This window comes from Sciurus carolinensis, chromosome 9, assembly GCF_902686445.1.
Source record: "Sciurus carolinensis chromosome 9, mSciCar1.2, whole genome shotgun sequence".
Classification (NCBI taxonomy): domain Eukaryota; kingdom Metazoa; phylum Chordata; class Mammalia; order Rodentia; family Sciuridae; genus Sciurus; species Sciurus carolinensis.
The window spans coordinates 141,250,707-141,271,163 of NC_062221.1; the positions used below are offsets into that span (position 1 = coordinate 141,250,707).

The window sequence follows — 20,457 nt, forward strand, 5'->3', positions numbered from 1 at the left end:
ACTGGTTTGCTCTCCTGCTCCTCTTCACTCAGCTCACGACTTCCTTCTGTGCTGGGCAGTGGCGTTGCCGTGCCTTTGGTGGCTCCTGGAGGGTAGAGGAAGGAGCTTGGAGCACTGGCTTGGCCGGGACCTCACTCTGGCCCAGTTTCAGACTTAATTGCTGGAGCCTTTTTCTCTTTTTAAACTCTATTTGTTTATTTATTTTTTCATGTGGTGCTGGGGATCGAACCCAGTGCCTCACACTTGCCAGGCAAGCGCTCTACCACTGAGCCACGTCCCGGCCCCCTTTTTCTCTTTTAAAGCAGTGCCTCCTTGAATGCCCCAGGGTTACACGGTGGGTGGCGTGGGGTCACTGCATCGGCTCCCTCTCACCCCAGGGTTACACGGTGGGTGGCGTGGGGTCACTGCACCGGCTCCCTCTCAGCTCTCGTCAGATGGCTGCACAAGCATTTCCTGCGTACAGCGACTTAAGCGCGTTTCATTTTGGAACAGAAAGCCCTGTGTGAAATTTCTTTGTTCAGTGTCCCTGTTTGCTTTTGAATAGCACATCAGCCCACTGCCCCACATGTTCTGTTCCATGCAGAGCAGTTTCTGTTCCAGATGCCTCCAGCCCCTGTGCGGGGGGCCACCTTGATGGGAGGGATGCCCCCTGCCTCAGCTCCTCAACCTGCCGCCTGGGCAGTTGCAGGGCCGCCCGCAGCCTCAGCCTCTGCCTCGCCCAGCTCTGACTGCACGTGCCTCCTGTTTCCTGTCAAGGGCGATCTGCAGCCTGCCAAAGTCCTAGTGACGCTGAAGGACGCTGGTCTCCACAAGCCAGAAAGTGCGATGTCGGTGCTCACAGTCTGCCAGAGGCAGCTGGAGGCGGAGCTGCTCTTGGTGAAAGACGGCATGCGCTTGAGCGCTGAGGATGCTGGCAGGGTGCCAGTGGGGACGCAGGTGTGTGGGTGTCTGGGGTCCTGGGCAACCTGGGCGGGATGAAGGTGTGCCTGCATCACAGGCTGTGTGTGCCTGTCCAGGGAGGGAAGGAGGGCAGAGGTGCCCGTGGTGGGGTTGTAGGTGTGCCGTGCATCTGGGGCCAGGGTGGGATGCGTGTGGGGTGCACATGAGGGTGTCTGTGGTGGGCGGGACATGGGTATGTGGGTGTGGGGCTGCAGGGGCACAGCACGTGGAGCGTCTGGTGGCAAAGGCCCTTGGCCACACACACAGGCATGTTCTGGGTGCTCTGTGTCTGCCCGAGCTCTCTGCCAGCTTCATTGAAGGCCGACTTTGGACATGTCTGCCCTGGTCTGAGCACTAGTTGCCCCAGGCTTCACCCTGGTTAAAGACCGTTGTCCCCCAAGTGTCTGTCTGACGTTGAAAGGATCTGGATTTAGGTTCTGACCGCTGTGTTTCTCCCTTGAGGGAGGTTGGCTTCCATTTCCCTGGGCGGTTGCTCCTTGGCAGCCTCAGGCCCCTGCAGCCCCCGATGCAGCTAGGAGCGGGTAGTCGTGCTCCTCTGGGGTGCAACTGCCTCCTGGGGTTCTGTGTGGCCAGCGGAGCCCCATCTGGTCCTCACTGCTGCTTACCTGATTGCTTGGCCACTCGCTTACCCCAGAAGGCTCTGGAAACCTACGGTGGTGGTTCTGCGGATCAGTTTTCCCAGACGTGGTACTGGAGTGCACGTGGCACCAAAGCCCCTTCCACCGCTGGCGTGAATGGTGGTGTGGCCGACCTGGGCCCTCCTGCCTATGCCACAGGCACCATGCGTGTCTGATTCCACAGAGAGCCTGGGCTGTGCCTCAGAGAGGGCGAGTGAGTCTGTTGCAGCCCTCAGGAGAGATGCCTGAGGGTTCTCAGAGTGCTTGGCCTTGTAGTGCCATGGGGTGCTCCTCCTTAGAAGCCGCGTGCTGACCAGGAGACCATCTGGAGACACAGACTGCAGCCCGTTGCTTTCCAGGGCTCATACCAGAGCCTCTGGTCCTTTCTGGTCACATGCACAAAGGCTCTGTCAGCCAGTGACCACAGGGATGGTTGTGGCAGTTGTTCTTCAGGCCAAGAGCTTTGAGCCTCTTTTCTTTTTCTCACCAAGTTTAACTTGAAATCTTAAATGACTGGTGGGCAGAGGCTCTCTTGGGCTCTCCTTGCACTTGCCAGGCAGTTTCTGAAATGGGCTCTGGGCACCAGATAGTGCTGTGAGGTGCCCTGGTTCACTGCGTGCATGTTCTTCTTACCTGCAGGGTAAGAACAAACGACTGGAAGATGGTCAGCTGCAGAAATTTGACCTCATAGCTCAGGTGAAACAACTTCAAAAAAAGCTGAACAGGCTGGTACGCTCCATGGCCTTCCAGGACATGGACCCCGCGGGCTCTGAGCCCCAGCAGCCCTTGGCAGCAGCAGACCCGTCAGAAAACAGCTCCGGTGGTAGTTCCTGTGATGGAGAAGCAGCAGGTGCCTCGCCTCCTGTTGATGCATGTGATGCCACCACCTCCACGTGGGGTCTCGTTGACGTGATTAAAAGTCGGGATTCTTTTGTTGGAAGTGAAATGCTGTATTTTTCCATTCAAGAGGCATTAGAGTCACAGGATGGGCCCCTTTCCTCACGGACCAGTGAGCCTGGCGACTCCTGCCATGCTGAGGAGGCCGAGCCTGAGAAGGACCTGCCAGGAGTGCTGGACCTGTCCTCCTGGAGCTCCCCTGAAGCCCTCCGGAAAGACGCGACCCTGGAGCCCCAGCCAGGCTTCCCCCTGACGCCCTGCTCGGGCACCCTGAGCCTGCCCAGTGCTGTCACCTCCCCCCAGCCTGGGGCAGACTCGCTGCTGCAGGCCGACACGTCCGGGCTGCATTGTTACCCGGGTGGGTCAGCAGCAGGACCGGCCCCGCAGTGGGCAGCAGCCCCGCCGACTGACCACCACCACCACAGGGAGAGCACAGCTGCGGTAGGTGCCTCCTGCTCTGCCCTGTTCAGTGTCCCCATGGGGATGTGTCACAGCAGTGCATTGTTGGCTCACCTGCCTGCATGGGGCCTTGTGGCTGTGGTGGCAGGGCCCCCAGGTCACTCGAGCGTTTCCAAACATGAGCCACCTCAGAGACCCGCCTGGTGTGCCAGCCGATGCCAGCTCCCTGCAGCAGTCATAAACCCGTCTGCTGGCCTGATTGACATGAGGATTCTTGTCCAGAATGGTTTAAGATTTATTTTCAGTAACATTTTACATCCCACAGCTTGTACAGATGCTAGTTAATTTTAAGAACAATTTATTATTTTTGAGTTAGTTTGTATTTTTCCTGACAACAACTTTGGGATTTTGTATTAAGTTAAAATAAAAAATAATTTGGGGGATACATGTTATCTGAGGAATCCATATGCTGTCATTTCATACAAAAACTTTAGAAGTCTGAAATATTTGCTAGTGACTTAAATATTCCTGAAGTGCCACAGGCATATCTGAGTCAGTGGTGGGAGTGTGGGGCCCAGTGTGCTCATATTCTGAGTGCTTGCACCTGCGTTTGGGTGGGAACGTGACCATTTCCAGCCCTAGAAGCTTCCATCTGAGCCAGGTATGGGGGCCACACCTGTGATCCCTGCTGCTTGGGAGGCTGAGGCAGGAGGATGGTGCCAGCCTGGGTGACTTAGCAAGACCCTGCCTCTAATAGAACTTCACCAGGGCTGGGGATGCAGCTCAGAGGAAGCACTTGCCCTAGGCAGCGTGAGGGGGTTAGACACCCAGAGAAGAGTCCGCTGGTCAGTGGAACAGCGCAGCTGCTGCTCTGACCTCTGAGAGTCTGCCTGTCTGCAGGAGAAGGACGTCGAGGACTTCATTGCAACCGCTTCTAATTCTCAAGACACAAGAAGATCCTCTCTTGTGGGGTTGACCGGGGACAGCGATGGAAGTGAACACAGTGAGTCTCGGCTTGCTTTGCTCTTCCTCTTGGAGGGAGTAGGGTGTGGGCCTTCTCTCTTGTGCACATCCTTGCACCCCTGGCTCTGGCTGAGCTGCAGACCTGCTGCTGGCTGCTGCTCAGCACTGGTAGTGCATTTCTTGGGTAGGGCCATGATGTGCTCAGCACCATGTTCCAGCAGCAGCCCCCAGGTGGTCAGCCAGGGCGGGGTGGCCAGTACTGCTATTTCTGTCTCCTGATGTTGGGGAAGCGCAGTGGTACTGCTCTGAGCTACTCCTTGTCATGCCTGTATCTGGGTGTTCCCGAGGTTGTGTGGGCTGCACGTCCTCCTGGGGCCTCACGCAGGACCCCTTGGCTGTGGGGCAGTCGTCAGGTTTTCCTCGTGCTTCCCAGGATGGGGTCCTGCGGGAGGGCTGCGGACTGTGCGCTCCCCAGCCTGCGCCCTCCCGACTGCCTCGCCCCTGTGGCTGCCGAACGTGGTCTTCTGATCTGGCAGTTTCTCCTGCACGGGTGTCTGTCTTCAGGTTGGCAGCGGAGGTGTTCTGACTCGTGTTTTGGGTTCGTCATTGCCTCTTCCGGTGGTGTTTTTAAATTATTTATTTATTTATTTTTACAGACTGCATTTTGATTCATTGTACACAAATGGGGTACATCATTTCGTTTCTATGGTTGTGCACACTTCTGTGGTTTTTGAGAACAAGATCATGGTGAAATATGGTTCATAGGGAATTCAGCACTTGCAGAAGGCTGATGAAGTAGCTTCTTGCTTTTGCTGTCCTGTCCTGACTTGGGGTCCTTGTTCTCTGGGGACACCTTTGCCACTTCACGTGACATTCGTAGCAGTAGCCCTGTGCTGACCCAACTCCATGTGACCTGTGCCTGTGTCCCTGGTGAGCGTCCCAAACATGCATTTCCCCTGCTCTTGTTCTGCTGGGCACCTGCTGACGGGCTGCCCACGTCCCTGAGCTGCGTGTCCTCCAAGCCTCCCAGCACCTCTGGTGCCTGGCCAGCCCTGCCCTCCTTGGTGGTGTTGTGCCGGGATGAAGCACGTTCCTGGTCTTGGGAGTGCATGCTGCGAGGCTCCCTGAGAGCCTCTCTATTCCCTGCTTTGTTGGAGTTTGTCCTGGTGCAGACTCCTGACTTGGGAGTCATGTGTCCTTGGACTTGGAATGCTGCCCACCCTGTCCTGCAGCCCCACACACCCCCAGTGACACCAGGGCCCTGCAGCGATGCCCGGTCAGGGCAGCATGCGTCTGACAGCCTCAAGAGCTTCCTCTGATTCCTTTTAATTGTTTCTCCTGTGGCCTTCTCTCCTCTTTCTGTAGTTTTTGCTAATGAAGTACTGGACCCCCTGCTCTGGTTTTCTGATTTCTTTAGTTTTCTTTTTCCACTTGTCCTCATCTCTTACCTCGGTGCTAGTGTTTCTGTTCTGCTTTGGATTCCTGAGAGGCCCTGGTCTGGGTGCTCGGCCCTTGGTGCTTCGTCTTTCGAGCAGCATGCCTCATGTTTCCTTGGAGATGGTAACTGCTTTTTCTGGTGCTGTCTTCTGTTGGCTGTACTTCCTGTTTCTTCCCACCATGCTCTCTGCCGTGTCTGAGGACCTGGACTGGCCTGTCCTCCAGTCCTCCAGTCCTCCAGGGAGGCCTTGTCTCTGGATGTCTTGCTTCCTGTTGGTCTGGAGCTGGGTGCCGCTGCCTCACTGCCTTGGCAGCCACGGGCCTGAGGACCAGATGGGGCTGCACACCTGGGAAGGTTTCGAGTCCCTCCTGTCGGAGGCACCTGGTGCCCCAAGTCTTAGGTTTTTGGTGCTGTAACCAGGCACGCTTGCCTTTTCTGGACCAGATACCTGCTGCCTGCCCAGCTGCTCCCTGCTCACCGCAGGGCCAGTACCATCTGTTCCCTGCCACTCCTACTCCCTTCCTTGGGCCTGGATTGCGTGGGCCCATGTGTGGGGCTACTGGCAAGCTGGCTGGGGTGGTTGTCTGCCTGATGAGGGGCAGCTCACCCTGTGTGAAGAGAGTGCAGTGTCCCTGAGGCTTTCCTTTAGGTGTGGACTTAGCATGGGCCTGCAGGGCAGCCTTCCCTGGCCTGATGAGGGTTCTACTGCCCTTGGCTGGTGCTCATCAGCTCTTCTCTGCGCACGGAGCTGTAGTGCAGCTGGAGCTGGGCTCTGTGGCCTGGCCTGACCATGTGGTCCTCGTAGGTGGCGGCCAGGGTATTGGAGTAATGCTGAGCCCAGAGGTGGGAGGACCCGAGGCTCCTGTTGCTAGTCCTGCGACTCCTGCCATCGTCTCCAGAGGGTCACGAGAGCCACCCAGAGTGATGAAGGAGAAGGAGGTCCACCCACAGCACATGAAGGTAGGGACCAGAGCTTCCTGTGGGGTCGGATATGCGTGCGTTAATGAGTCATACGAGATGGGAGAGTCCTCTTCTTGCATTTGTTGATCTCAATTTGTGACTGTCTGGAGGGAAGTGATTGAGTTTGTGTGGTTTGGTTTTGGAGGCAGATCTCTTGGTCCATCCTTGTGCCTGCCTTCTCTCTGCCTGCAAGGGAATGGTGGCCAGGGTTCACCTGCATTTCAGGGGCCTGATAAGGGGGTACCCTAGCAGCCTTGCAGTTGAGTTGGTGCTCAGAAATGGCAAAGAAACTGCTCAGAGCACATTGGCTGAAGAGGCCTCCACTACTCCCTGCCTTCTGCAGATGTCAGCATTAGAAAATCAACCTTGAGTTGCTCTCATGGTGCTGGGGTGTTGTGGTGGCTAAAGCCCCTATAGGATAGTCCCCCCCAGGAGTGTGCTGGAGAAGGGGACCTGGAGGCAGGACCCCCCAGGAGTGTGCTGGAGAAGGGGATCTGGAGGCAGGACTTCCATGCCTCTCTGGGGTTGTAGAACCAGCATTTTCCATGATTATAGCCCTGTTTCTTCTAGGAGAGGGAGGAGTCAGTTTGGGCCTGTGGAGCAGGTAACTTTGTGAGAGAATATCGATGTGAACACAGCTGAACAAGTGGACAGACCACACCACCATGAGGTCTCTCATTCAAGTAGTTGTGTCCCTGAACAAGCCAGTCTCCATTCTGTTAAGGTCTGTGAAGTTGTAATCTTCATAACACTTCGTCTTACTCCTTTGAGAATGGAGACTGAAAGCTGGGCATTTTCACACAGATCTCTCACTTCTCTCACTAGGGAGGCTGAGGCAGGATGGAGGCTGAGGCGAGCCTTGGCAACTTAGTGGTGCCGTATCTTAAAATAAAATTAAAAGGGCTGGGAGTGTGTCTCACTTGTAGAGCAGTCTCTGAGTTCAGTCCCCAGTACCAGAGTGGTGGGGAGTGGGGAGGTGGGTAGGAATTGGAGTGATAGAATTTTTGTGTTTTTTTGTTTGTTTGTTTGTTTGTTGTTTTGGTTACCTGTAATTGCGCTCAAGACATTAAAGGGAGATCTGTTCATATTTCCTGCCCAAGCAATTTATTCAGGTAGAATTCAGGAAGAATTCCCAAATTTTAAGGGATAATTTTAGTTGTTAACGAAAATTCTTCATACTTAAGTTTGGTGATTAGCAAGGGAAAGCAAGAACCCAGGGCAGTCTTAGGGAGCCATCCGGACGCCGCAGGAGGCCAAGGGCTGGACTTGGGTTGGCAGAACTCAGAGTCCCTTAGGCTGCTCCAGACACGGCGTTTCCCAAGTCGTCCACATGTCTGGACTGTGGAGCATGGAGCCCGAGGCCGCGGTCTGTGTGCAGGCGAGGGCACGGGGCAGCCCTGGCGAGCCGTGTGCTGCCTGCTGGCACCGCAGTGCATCCTGGGAGCAGCCTGCTGCTGCAGCCTCCCCTGAGCACATGTGCTACTAGTGCGGTTCCTGTGGCCCTTGTGTGTCCCCGTGTGTGACCTCCATGCCTGGTCCCTGTCCTGCCCAGGGGTAGCCCCTCTGTGTGGTTGCTTGTCACTGTTAGAGTAACTCTGCCCCAGGAGGCTGTGGAAGACTGGGCAGGCACTGGGAGGGCCCAGAGGGCCCTTGAGTGCAGGGTGGATAAGTGGCCTGAGGAGGCCACACAAGGAAGAGCTGTGGCTGAGAGAGACCAACCAGGACCTCTGGACAGGGTGGCAGGCCATGTGCAGGTGGGATGCACCTGGAGGCTGCTCCTTGACAGATCCCCCGCCTGAAAATGGAGGCTTAGTGCCCCAGCAGCCATGGAGATAGAGCCCTGGTGAGCCCAGCCCATACAAAGTCCCAGGCACTGGACAAGCCACTGACGTCCAGGTGCTGTTGGTGTGCCATGCCTGGGCGCCGGGGTCCATGGACTTTCTCACAGAAAACCCAGTGCTATGGAGACATAGCACTGCCTGGCTGGGAAGCTGCAGACAGAGGGCCTGTGAGTCTCAAGTTTTCTGTCCAAGGGGTGTTTTTAAAACCAGTTTCTCTTCGTTACAAAATCCAGAAATGCATATTTAGAAAGTAGAAGGGGGCCCACTGTCTTCCACCAGGGGAACTGTCAGTGGGCCCTGCACACATGGAAGTGGTGGGCGGACTCTGCCTGGCGCACCCTTCCTCCTGGCGGGACCTCAGTGTGCACCTACTTAGGGTCAGAGACATAGTGTGTTTCTCCTCCCTTCTCGGGGCCAAACCCAGGCCTTACGCCCCCAGAAACATTTTAAAGTTGAAGTTGTCCTTCAGGTGAGCATGGTTGGTTCCAGCACTTGGGTGTCAGTCATCCTGTCCGGGTCGTGTCCTTTGCATCCCAGCAGAATCTGTGCGGGTAACTGGGCGCATTACCCGCGGCCCTTCATGTGAGCGTTTCCCGGCTTCGCGTTCCTTTGGTTTTCCCAGATGCAGCGGTATGGGGAAGCCACCTGTGCTCACACCTGAGCCCCATGCTGCGGTGGTGCTGGCTGCAGCCGGCCGTGCACACTGGCCCTGGAGCAGCTTCCTCAAAGCGTCTCAGGAGAACTGGGGAAGTGCTAAGCCAGGCTTGGGGGAGAGACCGGTGTTCTGGGAGGAAGCAGGGGGGACGGAGCAAATGTCCTCCAAGTAGCTGACCCAGAGTCCCCTTTCCAGCCTGCTTTCCTGGTCTCCGAAGCTGGGGAGGGAGGTCACTCCCTGGTCAGCATTGTCACTGCGCAGGCCACGTCCTCCTGCACTGCAGCCCACTGCTGAGCCGTGGCTGCGTGAGGCGGTGGCTGCAGCATTTGCCCTTCCTGATGTGTTTCCCCTGCAGGCTTTGCTGCAGATGGTGTGTGACGAGAGCCACCAGATACTGGCCTTGTCGGAGAGCCGAGACCTCCCCAGCACCCTGAGCAAGGGCGAGCCCTGGGCCTCCCTGGACCACTTCTCAAATGAGGGGCAGGGCCTGCTGGAAGTGGCCCCCAAGAAAGGAGAGAAGGTATGGAATCGCTGGCTCAGTGAGGGAGAAGTACAAGGGGTCTGTTTCCCTTTTTTCTGTTTTGGGGTGCTGGGCTGGAACCCATGGCTCGGGCATGCTGGGCAAGCACTCTGCCACTGGGCCACAACCAGCCTGAGAAGGTGCCGTTTCACGTGCACCTCACAGACCTCCAGAGGGCTTTGGGAACTGAGGGATGGCCATGTCTGAGGGCCGTGCACAGACACGGGGTCACATAGCGCAGGTGGAAACAGGCTGCAACGCCTGTGGGGCCTGCCAGCCATGCACGCCCCCAGCAGATGAGCTCTGGAGGGCAGATCAGGTCAGTGGGAGGCAGGCAGGGCTCTGGGGAGGCAAGGCCAAGGTGACCCAACTGGTCACATGGCTCTGAGGACCCTGAGGCCCAACTGGGCCTGCCTATGGGACAGGCCGGTTGACCCCGCCCGTGGTTCTTACCCCCGCCAGTCTCCCAGGCTCTCGCCTGGACCTGGCCGGGGGTGCAGCAGGGTGAAGAGTGGATGCCAAGACCCTTTTGGGTTTCAGACCAGGCCCCACAGCCCCCTCCCTGTGCTCTGTCCTCCTCATGGTGTCCCTTGCTCTCAGCCACCCACACCTGCTTTTCCCACTGGGTGAAAGGGCGGGAAGAGCCTTGTGCTGGTGCTGTAATTGCTGGGGCACGGCCGGTGCCCATGCCCTCTGATGGCTGCTGGCGGGCCTGGGCAACGTGCTGGCTCATTACTCATGCAGGCTCCTGGGGACCTGCTTGTATTTGGCTCACGATTCTCTGTCCTCGAGCAGCAGTGTGCTCACTCCTGGCTGTGGTCCCTGGAGGCTGCCAGGTGCCAGCAGGGCAGCCATAATAGTCTTGGTCTTCTCCAGACCAGGGTCCCGAGGATGTAGCAGCACAAGAGGAGAGAAGTTTCCAGCATTTTGCTTGGTCTTTCTTTACTATCTCTGTGGTCAGTTTCTGCTCATGATGGTAGCATTAGCCTCTGGCACTGCGTGATCCTGGGCCTTTGTGGTCTTGTCAGGGTGGTTTCCGTTGCTCTCCATCTGCCCAGCTGCCATAACAAAGCACCGCAGACTGGGCAGCGTAAACAGCAGACGTTTATTTCTGACCATGTGGAGACTGAAGGCTGGCATCAGAGAGCCAGCATAGCTGGGCTCTGGTGAGAACTGATTCCTGGTGTGCAGATGGCTCCTCTTTGCTGGGTCCTCCCATGGTAGAGAGAGAGCACTGTTATCTCGTCCTCTTGGAAACAAAGCCACAGTCCTGTTGGAGCAGGGCCCCACCCATGACCCCATTCAGCTTCACTGAGGCCCTATCTCCAAGTACAGTCACAGCAGGGCTTGGGGTCCAGCATATATGTGGCAGAGCACGGAGGCTTTTCCTTCTGGGATGGTGACAGAAGCTGGAGTCTCGGGCAGTGGTCGGCCACCACTCTGCCACTGAGCCACTCCTAGCCCCGCAAGGACTTTGCTTCACCTTGACAGGAGTCTTCCGACACGCATCATGACTGGAGGGGCCAGTTTCTGCAGGCTGTGCAGGAGGCATTGGAAAGGGAACGGGAGGTGCTGAAGGCGGAACTGCAGTCAGGTTCCAGTGGCCCAGACCTGAAGAACTGCAGCTTCCTGTTTGAGCGGTTGGAGAAGGTTGTGCAAGAGCAGGTGAGCAGTGGCCCTGCCTCCGCACCCTTTGGCCCAGGAGCCTGGGCTGACAGGGGGAGGAGTCTGCTCGGTGTGTGAAGTCCAGCACCTGTTTCCCTCGATCTTGGGACGTGAGTGGTGGTCCAGGAAGGCGTTGTGGGTGTGCTTTCACTCTTCAGCTCTGGCCAGCTCCAGGGCTGCTTCTGAACCTCACTCCCCTGGCACACTGGTCTCCCGGGCTGCCTGGCATTCTGCATGTGGGATCAGAGGGCATGAACACTGTAGGGCCTGAGAGCCTGTTGCACCACTGCGCATGACAGGCAAGGGGCTGATGCTCCTCCCAGGCCCAGGGCCGTGGGGTGCCAGCCTGTGCACCCTTCACACTCGCGGGGCCCCCAGCCCGTCCTAGCAATGCTGGGAGCTCAGGCTTGCAAGCGTGAGCTGCGGAGACAGGGGTGTGCACAGCTTCCACCTCCTTCCCCGGGCACCTGCCAGTCCTGTGCCTCATACTGCATCTCCTCTCTCACCCAGGGAGACCTGCAGGAGAAGGCTCAGCAGCACCAGCGCCTGCAGGACAGGAGCAGCCTGCTGTCTGAGGTCCAGGCCCTGCGTGCCCAGCTGCGTCTGACGCACCTGCAGAACCAGGAGAAGCTGCAGCAGCTGTGTGCAGCACTGACCAGCGCAGAGGCCCGCGGGAGCCAGCGGGAGCACCAGCTGCGCAGGCAGGGTGGGTGCCGCTGCTCTCGCTGCCCTGTGCCTCCACCTCCAAGGCCCCCACCGGCCATGCTCCTGTGGGGTGCGTTGCAGTGGCAGCTAGGCCCTTGGCTGTAGGGTGCTGGGGTCTCAGGGACACCCAGGCTGCAGAGCCCTGCGCCTGTGAATGTGTGGGAGGCCTTGGGAGTGTGCGCTAGATTCAGACTTTTAGTTTAAGTTCTTTGGGAATTTTTGCAGTTGCTCACATCACCTGTGAGTAACTGGTGCTTTCTCTTCTTTCCCCACCTACTTTCTGGCCTTTGTGCTAGTTAGGCCTGGGCAGATGCCAGTCCATGTGGGTCAGTGTGAGAAGCACTCCATGATGGTCTCTTGGGCTCTGCCCTGTCCTGCATTACTGGGCCATGCTTGCTCGTGTCCTGCATTGCAAGGGCCCTGGTCTCTGCTTTCCTCTCGCACAGCCTCTTCTGGCTTTGGTGCTGGGGAGGCTCTGACCTCATGGATGGTTGGGCACACCTCCTCCTCCTCCATTATCCAGAGGAGTCTGTGCAGAGCTGGGTGATTTCCTCCATTGGTTCTGGGAGAGTCTCCTGTGCAGTCACATGGGCAAGTTATCCCTGCTGGAGCTTGTGGCAGGGCTGGTCTTTGTGCTAGTTAGGGTGACCTCGGGGCACGTCATCACTACTGGAGAGCCAGCGTAGGTGGGACTGGACGGGCTCAGGCTGAAGGAGTGCATCCCCAGTGGGCACTTCCACCTCTCGCAGTTTTCTGACTCAGCGTTGCTCGCGCTTACTTGGCATTCTTGAGTAATGCTGTCTCCCGTTTTGATCTTTCTCAGTTGAGCTGTTGGCCTACAAGGTTGAGCAGGAAAAGTGCATAGCAAGTGATTTGCAGAAAACCCTAAGCAAAGAGCAGGAGACAGCAAGTGATGTCCGCAGACTCCTCGCGGTGGAGCAGAGTGCAGCGCAGGATTTGAAGTCGGAGAACGAGAGGCTGCTGGAGTCCCTTGGCGAGGCCCAGCGGGAGTCTCTCCAGCTGAGGTCTGCTCGGCATCCCCCTGTCAGCAGGGTCACGGACCACACCGTCTGTGGGAGCTTTTGGGTTGGGTCTGGGAACAGGGATGGAGCTGCACAGATGAGCGGGGTGGCAGGCTGCCTCCTGTCGGCATTCCTGTGTGCCATGGTGCCTCCGCTGTCCCCACACAGGTCACTGCTGGATGGGAAGGAGAGTGACCTGAAGGCCGCGCTAGAGGAGCTGGAGAGTGAGCGAGGGAAGGCGCGTGTCCTCCAGGCCCAGCAGGAGGAGCAGCACCTGCAGCACCTGCAGAGGGAGGGCCAGAGTGCCAAGGCCCTGGAGGTGACTGGGCAGTGGGGCTGCCCAGGCTGTCCCTGCCAGTGGGGCCAGGAGCAGGACACAGCCCTCCCCTGCCTGCCTGCCTCACTCTCCTTTAGAGCAGTGTGCCCAGTTTACAGGAGTCCGAGGCAGTGAGATGGGGGGGCGGGGGGGCGGTCAGGGGCCTGTGATGGCACACAACTCCACTCAGGGGTCCCTGCTGTCCCCGAGTGGTTGTCTCTGGAAGGTGGGCGAGTCTCCTCACGGGCTGTCCTGGATAGTTTGTGGCCTGGGCGGCCTCTGTGTGGCCCAGATCATTGGGGAAGCAACTTCTTTGTCCTGTGTGGGCCTAGCTGGTGACCTGTCGCTCAGAGCAGGTTCTCCATCAGCTCTGCAGGTTAAGGCGCCTGCCTTTCCGTGGCAGAGAACCCTGGTTCATAGTACACAGCACGTGCATGTTTTTGAGCCCTGGGTGTCATTTCTGAGAACAGGAGAGGGGTCTCCCAAGTGTGGGCAGGTGTGTGCGTTGATGGAGGCCACTTCACAGCCACACTTCATGCCTGTCACAGACTAAGGAAGCAAGACCTCCTGGGTGCCAAACTAGGAAAGGCCCAGTTGCTAGTGAACAGATGCTGGGCAGGAAAAACTACTTAGCTGCTTTTCCTTACAATTATTTACTTTTCTCCATCTTGTTTTTTCACCAATGTAGGAGTTGAAAGTATCTTTGGAGAAGCAACATGCTCAAAATAATCAGTTGTGCATTGCATTGAAACATGAGCGGATGGCCAAGGACAACCTGCAGCAGGAGCTGCAGATCGAGCACTCGCGCTGTGAAGCCTTGTTGGCACAGGAGCGCAGCCAGCTCTCCCAGCTCCAGGAGAGCCTGGAGGCAGAGAGGAGCCGGTCCCGGGAGCTGTCGGAGGCCCTGCAGCACGAGCGGGTCCTGACGGAGCAGCTGAGCCGCAGCGTGCAGGAGACGGCTGTGCAGCATGCCCTGCTGCGGAAGCTGAAGGAGGAGAAGGCCCGCGTGCAGGAGCTCCAGACGGTGCTCACCAGGGTGCAGCAGCAGGCCCTGCACACCCAGCAACAGCTGGAGGCCCAGGCCCAGGAGCACCGTGTGCAGCTCCGGAGGCAGCAGGAGGTAAGTGCCACCTTGAGGTTGGCGGTGGACACACTGCAGACCCAGAGCCAGAGCCAGGAGCTGAGACGCTGCCTGGAGAGCAGGAGGGAGAAGCCAGCTTGGCTACAGGCAGAATCAGAGCAGTCACACACACGAGCCAGAGAGCACGAAGCCCGCAAGGAAGGAAGGAGGAGGACGCAGAGGCCCAGCCAGGCAGACGCCGCGCAGTGGAAGACGTGGCGGAGAGACAAGGAGAGGCTGGTGAGCCCACGGCGAGTCCTCAGACATCCTGAGCAGAGGAGGGCAGCACAGTCCTCTCGGGCTTATCCTGGATCTTTGTCCTCTGACTTCGGTTCCGTGTGTCCTCTTGCCAGCATGTCACCCTACAGCTTCCTAGCCTTACAGAGAACTTTGAAATCCGGAAGTGTGATTGCTTCAGTATTGCTCCTTTTCACGATGGTCTTGGCTGTTTGACCCGTGCAAGTCCATGTGACTTTTGAAGTTTGGGTTTCATTTCCTTGCACAAAGGCCAGTGGGTTCTGATAGGGATTGCGTTGAATCTGTGAATTGCTTTGGGTAGTGCTGAAGTTTTAACAAGAATCAGCCTCTGGCTGGGTGTAGTTGGCCACGCCTATGATCCCAAAGACTCGGGAGGCTGAGGCAGGAGGATAAGTTCAGGGCCAGCCTTGGCAACTTAGGCAGACCCTGTCTCAAAATAAGAAGAGCTAAGGTTGTGTCCTAGCGGTAGAACAGTGTCCTACCTTCTGATCCATAAATGTGGACCATCCTCTGGTTATGCAGGACTTTTAGCAGTCTTTTGTAGCTCTCAGATATAGACTTTATACTTCTTTTGTTGAATTTAGTCCTAAATGTTTTATTTAATTTGATTGTAAGTAGACTGGTTATTTAGTCTTCAGATTATCAGGAATGCATAGCAGTAGGTTGATGTTTGAGTGGGTCCTGCAGCCAGACTGAGTGTGTGTGCGAGTTCCAGTGTTTATGAAGGGGCTTTCCACCCAGAAGCTCACCTTCGCACTGGAGTGTCCTCTCCCCTTCCAGGCCCCTGCCTTTGATCCTTCTTGCTGACAGCTCTTGGTCTTGGGGGTGTGCACATCTTTTCATTATCTAGTGTGATGTTAGCTGTAGGTTTTTATAAGTGCCCTTTATGAGAGGTAGTTTTCTTCCATTCCTCAGTTATTCAGCTTTTCTTGTTTTTTAAAATCATGGAGGAGGGTAAGATTTTGTGTGTTCTTTCAGGGGCATTTGAGATCTGGGGCGCTCTGGTCCATTTCCCTGCTGGTGCGTACATGTTAAGTGCTTGGTCTCTGGTTGGTCTCCATCTGCTCCGCGTGGTCATGGAAGACCCTTCTTACTGCAAGCTACTGGGGGTTTTTGCTGGTTTTCTGTTGGGAATTTTTGCAGCTGTGTTGTAGGGGTTACTGGATGTAGTTTCCTTGTGATGTCTTTGGTTTTAGAGTTGGAATCCCAGTGGCCTTGGAGGATGAGTTGAGAAGTATTCTCTTGTGTTATTTGGATGACTTTTAATATTTAGATACATTTTGTGGCAACTGAAGACTTTTTAAACAGTATCTTCACGGCTTCTTTTTGTATTTTGTGAAATTATAAAAGTGTGTGTGTATTTTAACACAAAGGTAAAACCAATGGCCTGGTCTTTCCAAGGCTTTGCCTGCCATGAAATAAGAACAGAACGTCTGCTTCCTAAAGTAAAACCCTGGATTTCTGAACATTTACAAGGATAAACCAGATTCCAAAAATGATATAATACTAGTTCTGTGAGTTCTTATTAGGAATGTGCTTGGTGTTCTTAGCCGCTTCATTAGGTAGAATTCAGGTACCTTTGGGTTCTTCCATTTAAATCGCACTGTTGGGTGGTTGAGCGTTAGTCCTGGCAGTGTTCAGGAGCCTCTCTCCACTTAGGTCAGGACCTGTGCTGGCTCAGCTCTCCACTTGCAGCCCTGGGACACCCGGTTTGCCAGTTACTGTGGCCCTGCCTCTGCCTTGACTCAGTAGTCAAGCGCCCCTGGGTTCAATCCCCGGTACCACCCCCTGAGATCCCCTCCCCAAATTTCCAAAATGGTTGTCATGTTTTATCACCAAAAATATGGAAAGAAGCAGGAATGGTGTGGAGGTGTAGACAGTGGGTGGTGTGGCCAGCAGGGTCCTGGGCTGTCGTGTGTGCACAGTGTCGCGAGTGTGCTGGCTGGCACCCAGGAAGTGGCTCTCTGGCCAGTGTGGTGCTCTGGGGGTGTCTCCACTGGGAACTCCAGGCCACACCCATCCCGTTCCATCTGGTGAAAGTGAGCAGCATTGTGACTCTGCATAAAAGCCAAGGAGCCCTTTCCAGGGCTTGACGGCCCAGGCGTATGTGTGGTGGACATGGGCCCTGCTGGAGTTGTCTTGTGAAGCCCGAGTTCTGAGCCCTGTTCTGGTCGTCCTTGACTGAGTCTCCTGTGTGGCCATAGTCTTACTTTCCTCACGTGGAAATGGGCAAGGTCACCTCTGGCCTTGCCCTGTGGCTGGAGCACTGAGCCGACCTCAGAAGGGGCCTGCTCCAGCCCGGCTCTGCTCGCCGCGTGGCCGCCTGGCCTAGTTCTCCAGCCTGCGAGCTTGCCTGCAGCTCGTCTGGGTGCTTCCTGCTCATGTCCTTGTTTGCTTGCGAGGAGGCCTGTCTGTGCCAGGAGTGTCCCTGTGCCCTTTCTGAGGCCCCTTGTCCTGCCCTGTGGGGTCTGTGAAGTGCTCCAGAATGTGTTGAGGTGTTCCTCCTGCACCTCTGGGACCTGGGGTGCTGGGCAGATCTCAGGAGGGCAGGTGGTCGCTTGGCGAAGTGAGGCTTCCAGACCAGAGGGCCACCGTGGTCCTGGCCCAGGGCTGCCTGTCCGCCTCGCGGGCTCCTCCCCAGCAGGCCTCGCGGGCTCGCCTGCACTGGTGTCAACCCTGTGGCCTCAGGAGTGAATGTGGGCCTGGGGGGGCCTAGCTGTGTGGGGTGGCGGGACCCCTGTGGAGGCCCAGCAGGGGTCCTGGGAACTCGCCCCAAGGTCTCCTCTGTTTCGGCCTTGCCGGCAGCGGGAGCTTGAACTGCAGCGCCAGCGGGATGCGCACAAGATGGAGCAGCTCCAGCAGGCGGTGAGAGGGCTGCTGGCCGAGGAGGAGGCGCCCCAGGGCGACGGCCCCCGCCCCAGCTCCCTGGAGATGGACCACCTGCAGGGACAGCGGCAGGAGCTGGAGAGGATTCGTCAGCAGCTGCTCTGTGCCGCTGGGCTCTTGGCCAGCTTCGTCAGCCGCACGGTGGACAGGTGACTCCCTGTAGTGCCCACAGCCACCCCTTCCCTGGGTGGGCGTGGACTTGCCCTTGTTCCCCTCCCCCGAGTCGACGGGCAGGGCTCCGGGAAGACCCTGCCACAGCCGCATCTTCTGCATCCTGGTGTTAGAGGAAGCCTGATGGGCAGGGCATCTGACTGGGCTTCCAGGTTCATTCAGACGGGTTTTCTCCACACCACTTGCAGAGCCCTGCCCTCCCCCGACCCCCTCTGCCCACCAGGGTTGGGGTGTTGTGCCACGTCACCCCGAGGCCTCCAGGGCCACCCTCACACAAGGGGGACTAGACTTAGCACTAGGGAGCTGTGCCCAGGAGGTTCGGCGTGGACTGGGGGGTCCCGAGCATGTTGGCTAGTTGAGTTCTCCTGACTAATGTACGGAGCAGTGTGATTTCTAAGCAGTTTCATCTAGGATAGAATTTCTAGAAATACATTTTTAGTTGTAGATGGACACAATACCGTTATTTTATTGATTCATTTTATGTGGTGCTGAGGATGGAGCCCAGTGCCCCACACGTGCCAGGCAAGCGCTCTACTGCTGAGCCACAACCCCAGCCCCTGGGACAGAGTTTTTAACAATTGGCTCAGAATTCCAGTGGAGAGCACTGGCATGTGGGCCCCTGGGCACGGTCCTGTAGTCAGTGGTGTGGGGCTGGAGGTTTCTGTGCCTCTCAGACATGTCCACCTGCAGGCCCTGCCACCCTGCCTGGGGCTGCGCCCCTCTGTCACCATGGAAGACGGTTTCCCAGCCCCCAAGTGGTGGAGAGGTGACTGGAGGAAGTGACGGCTGATTACCAGGACCCACTGCATGAGCTGGGGTCACTGGGTATCGGCTGAGGGTGGTGACAGCCGCTGCAGTGTGTCCAGTGCCTCTTCAGTAGCCAGGAGGAGAGCCTGTGGGATGCGCGTGACCCTTTTGAACACCCCTTCACCTTTATAGGACAATTCACGACTGGACGCTATCCAACGAGAAGGCAGTGTCATCTTTAGTACAGACTTTACAGGGGCTCAAGGCTGAGCTGAGCACGCCCACCTCCTCCCAGGTACCGGCCCTCTGCTGACCTGTGCCCTCTGCCCCGACGCGGGAGTCGAGGTTCTCCAGAGGGAAGGTTTGGCAGCTCTCTGGGTTCTTTTGTGGGTGGTTGGTGGCTCCTCTGGCCCTTGCTGTTGGGGCTTTGCCATCTGGGTCCTGCCCTGTGTGACCTGTGGGTGCCCTCTACCCTGGCCATGTCGCGTGGTCCTTGGAGCTCAGCCATGCAGTCCAGCGAAGGCTGTGTGGTCTCTGAACCCCTTCTGTACAGGATGTGCACTCTACATGGCCAAGCTGGCCCTGGGTCCCTGGTCTGCCAGGGCCACAGTCCTTTCCAAGGCTATAGCTAGAAATGAAAGCCCAATTCCTCCTGGGAAGTCCTGCTGCCTGTGCACAGCTGCTCACATGACCTCTGACAAGTGCTGTGTGATGTTATGAAGTCAGAAGTGTGTTGTGGCCGGTGCTGCGTCTGCCATCCCAGCCACATGGGAGGCTGGCCTCCACGGCTTGGCCACTTGGCCCAGTGGCGGAGGGCCCTGGGCACGCCCCCCAGAGTGTTGTGCCAGCACTGCCTGCCGTCGGGCAGCTGGGAGGCTGTCCCCAGCCCGTGTGTCCTGGGTGGCCACTGGTGAGCTGTGTTGTAAGGGGCCTGTCTGCAGGACTTGCCATTTGACTCCTCAGGATGAGCACGGCTCTCACCGTCACCCGTTCACGGTGCTCCTAGAGCAGCCCGGAGAGGCGAAGGTAGCAGGTGAAGAGCCTGCTTCCTAGAGGAGAAAAAGAGAGGGGAGTGAGGGAGTGGGTGGTTCCGCCTGGAGAGGGATGGCGGCCCCCAGCCGCACAGCTTCCTATCAGACTCCCGGCCCCACCTGTTGCCCAGAAGACGGCCATTAGCAGCAGCAGCAGCACCATGCGCACGCCCTCTTTATTTCCTCCTTTGAAGAAGAAAACGGCGGCAGAGCTCCTCCAAGTCCAGCTGGTGGACCTGCTGCTGCAGGACAACAGCGCGCTCACCAGCGCCCTCAGCACAGCAGCCCGGGAGGAGGCGGAGCTGCGCAGGGCGGTGTCCCGGCTGGAGAGGACACTGCGGCACCACACGCAGAAGGGCTGCATCCTGAGCGTAGGTGTCCCCCGCTCCCCCCGGGTCTCTGTCCCTTCTGTCCTGCCTGGTGTTTTGAGGCTGCACTGGGTTCTGCTGCAAAGGCTGGGCTCTGCCTCCTGCCTCGGCCTCCACACAGCTGCCACTGTGTCCAGTTCAGATCAGTGTACTTCACACCCTAGAGTGACTCTCCTGCTGTGTTCCTGCTGCACACGTGCAGGGCCTGTGGTTCGGTGCCTCCAGGGCGACTGTACCTGCTCTTGAAGGGAACCTTTGACCGAGAGTGATAATCTGACTAAAGGGGAGTTTTATTTGGTTTTGAGTGTATAGTTTTCCTAATGTAGAGTTTGATAGACATTTTTTCTTTTATATATAGATTGTTTCTTGCTTTACTTCTTTATGATGAAAAATTTTTTAAATATTTAAAAATTTACACCGCAGTGAAATCTCCCCTTTCTGGCATGTTGTCGTGCAAGTTTTCACACTTGCATAGTCTTGTCACCTGCATGGCTACAAGCTCCACCTGGCGGCCCTGGGCTCCTACCTAGCTGTCCTTGGTTGGGGTGGAGTGTGCGACCACTGCATGGCCTCCCCTCTGATGAGGCGTGGAACGCCAGGTTGTTAAGGGACCTGCTCCTCCTGTTGCTGAGCCTCGCGGTGGAATGCACAGGCCACCGAAGGACACGTGGCTGTTTTCAGGGTTTGACGGTTATAGCTTCTGTGTCTACTTCAGGGCTTGGTGTGCGTTTGGGTTCTGTTTTTCTGGGCAGGCACAGTGGTGCATCATAACCCCCAGCGACTCGGGAGGCAGAGGCAGGAGACTGCAAACCTGGGCAATGTAGCGAGACTCTCTTTCAAAATTAAAAAAGAAGAAAGACTAGGGTGGGCTCAGTGGTGAAAGCACCCGGGTCAGTCCCTAGCACCGTACACTGTACG

The 20,457-nt window shown here is 57.1% G+C and overlaps 1 protein-coding gene across 12 annotated transcripts in view; it reads left to right on the top strand.

Annotated features, from left to right (window-relative positions):
• Pcnt (pericentrin) overlaps window positions 1-20,457 on the top strand; it is a 91,829-nt gene that overhangs the window by 63,221 nt on the left and 8,151 nt on the right. For 4 of the 12 annotated variants that reach the window (XM_047565146.1, XM_047565147.1, XM_047565148.1 and 1 more), the window contains 13 exons: window positions 757-936; window positions 2,217-2,915; window positions 3,774-3,876; window positions 6,080-6,234; window positions 9,086-9,250; window positions 10,742-10,915; window positions 11,426-11,690; window positions 12,444-12,645; window positions 12,811-12,961; window positions 13,647-14,318; window positions 17,142-17,371; window positions 18,333-18,435; window positions 19,366-19,542. In XM_047565146.1, the coding sequence (XP_047421102.1) occupies window positions 757-936; window positions 2,217-2,915; window positions 3,774-3,876; window positions 6,080-6,234; window positions 9,086-9,250; window positions 10,742-10,915; window positions 11,426-11,690; window positions 12,444-12,645; window positions 12,811-12,961; window positions 13,647-14,318; window positions 17,142-17,371; window positions 18,333-18,435; window positions 19,366-19,542 (3,276 nt within the window). The other 8 variants (XM_047565150.1, XM_047565156.1, XM_047565154.1 and 5 more) reach the window with 6 other exon arrangements.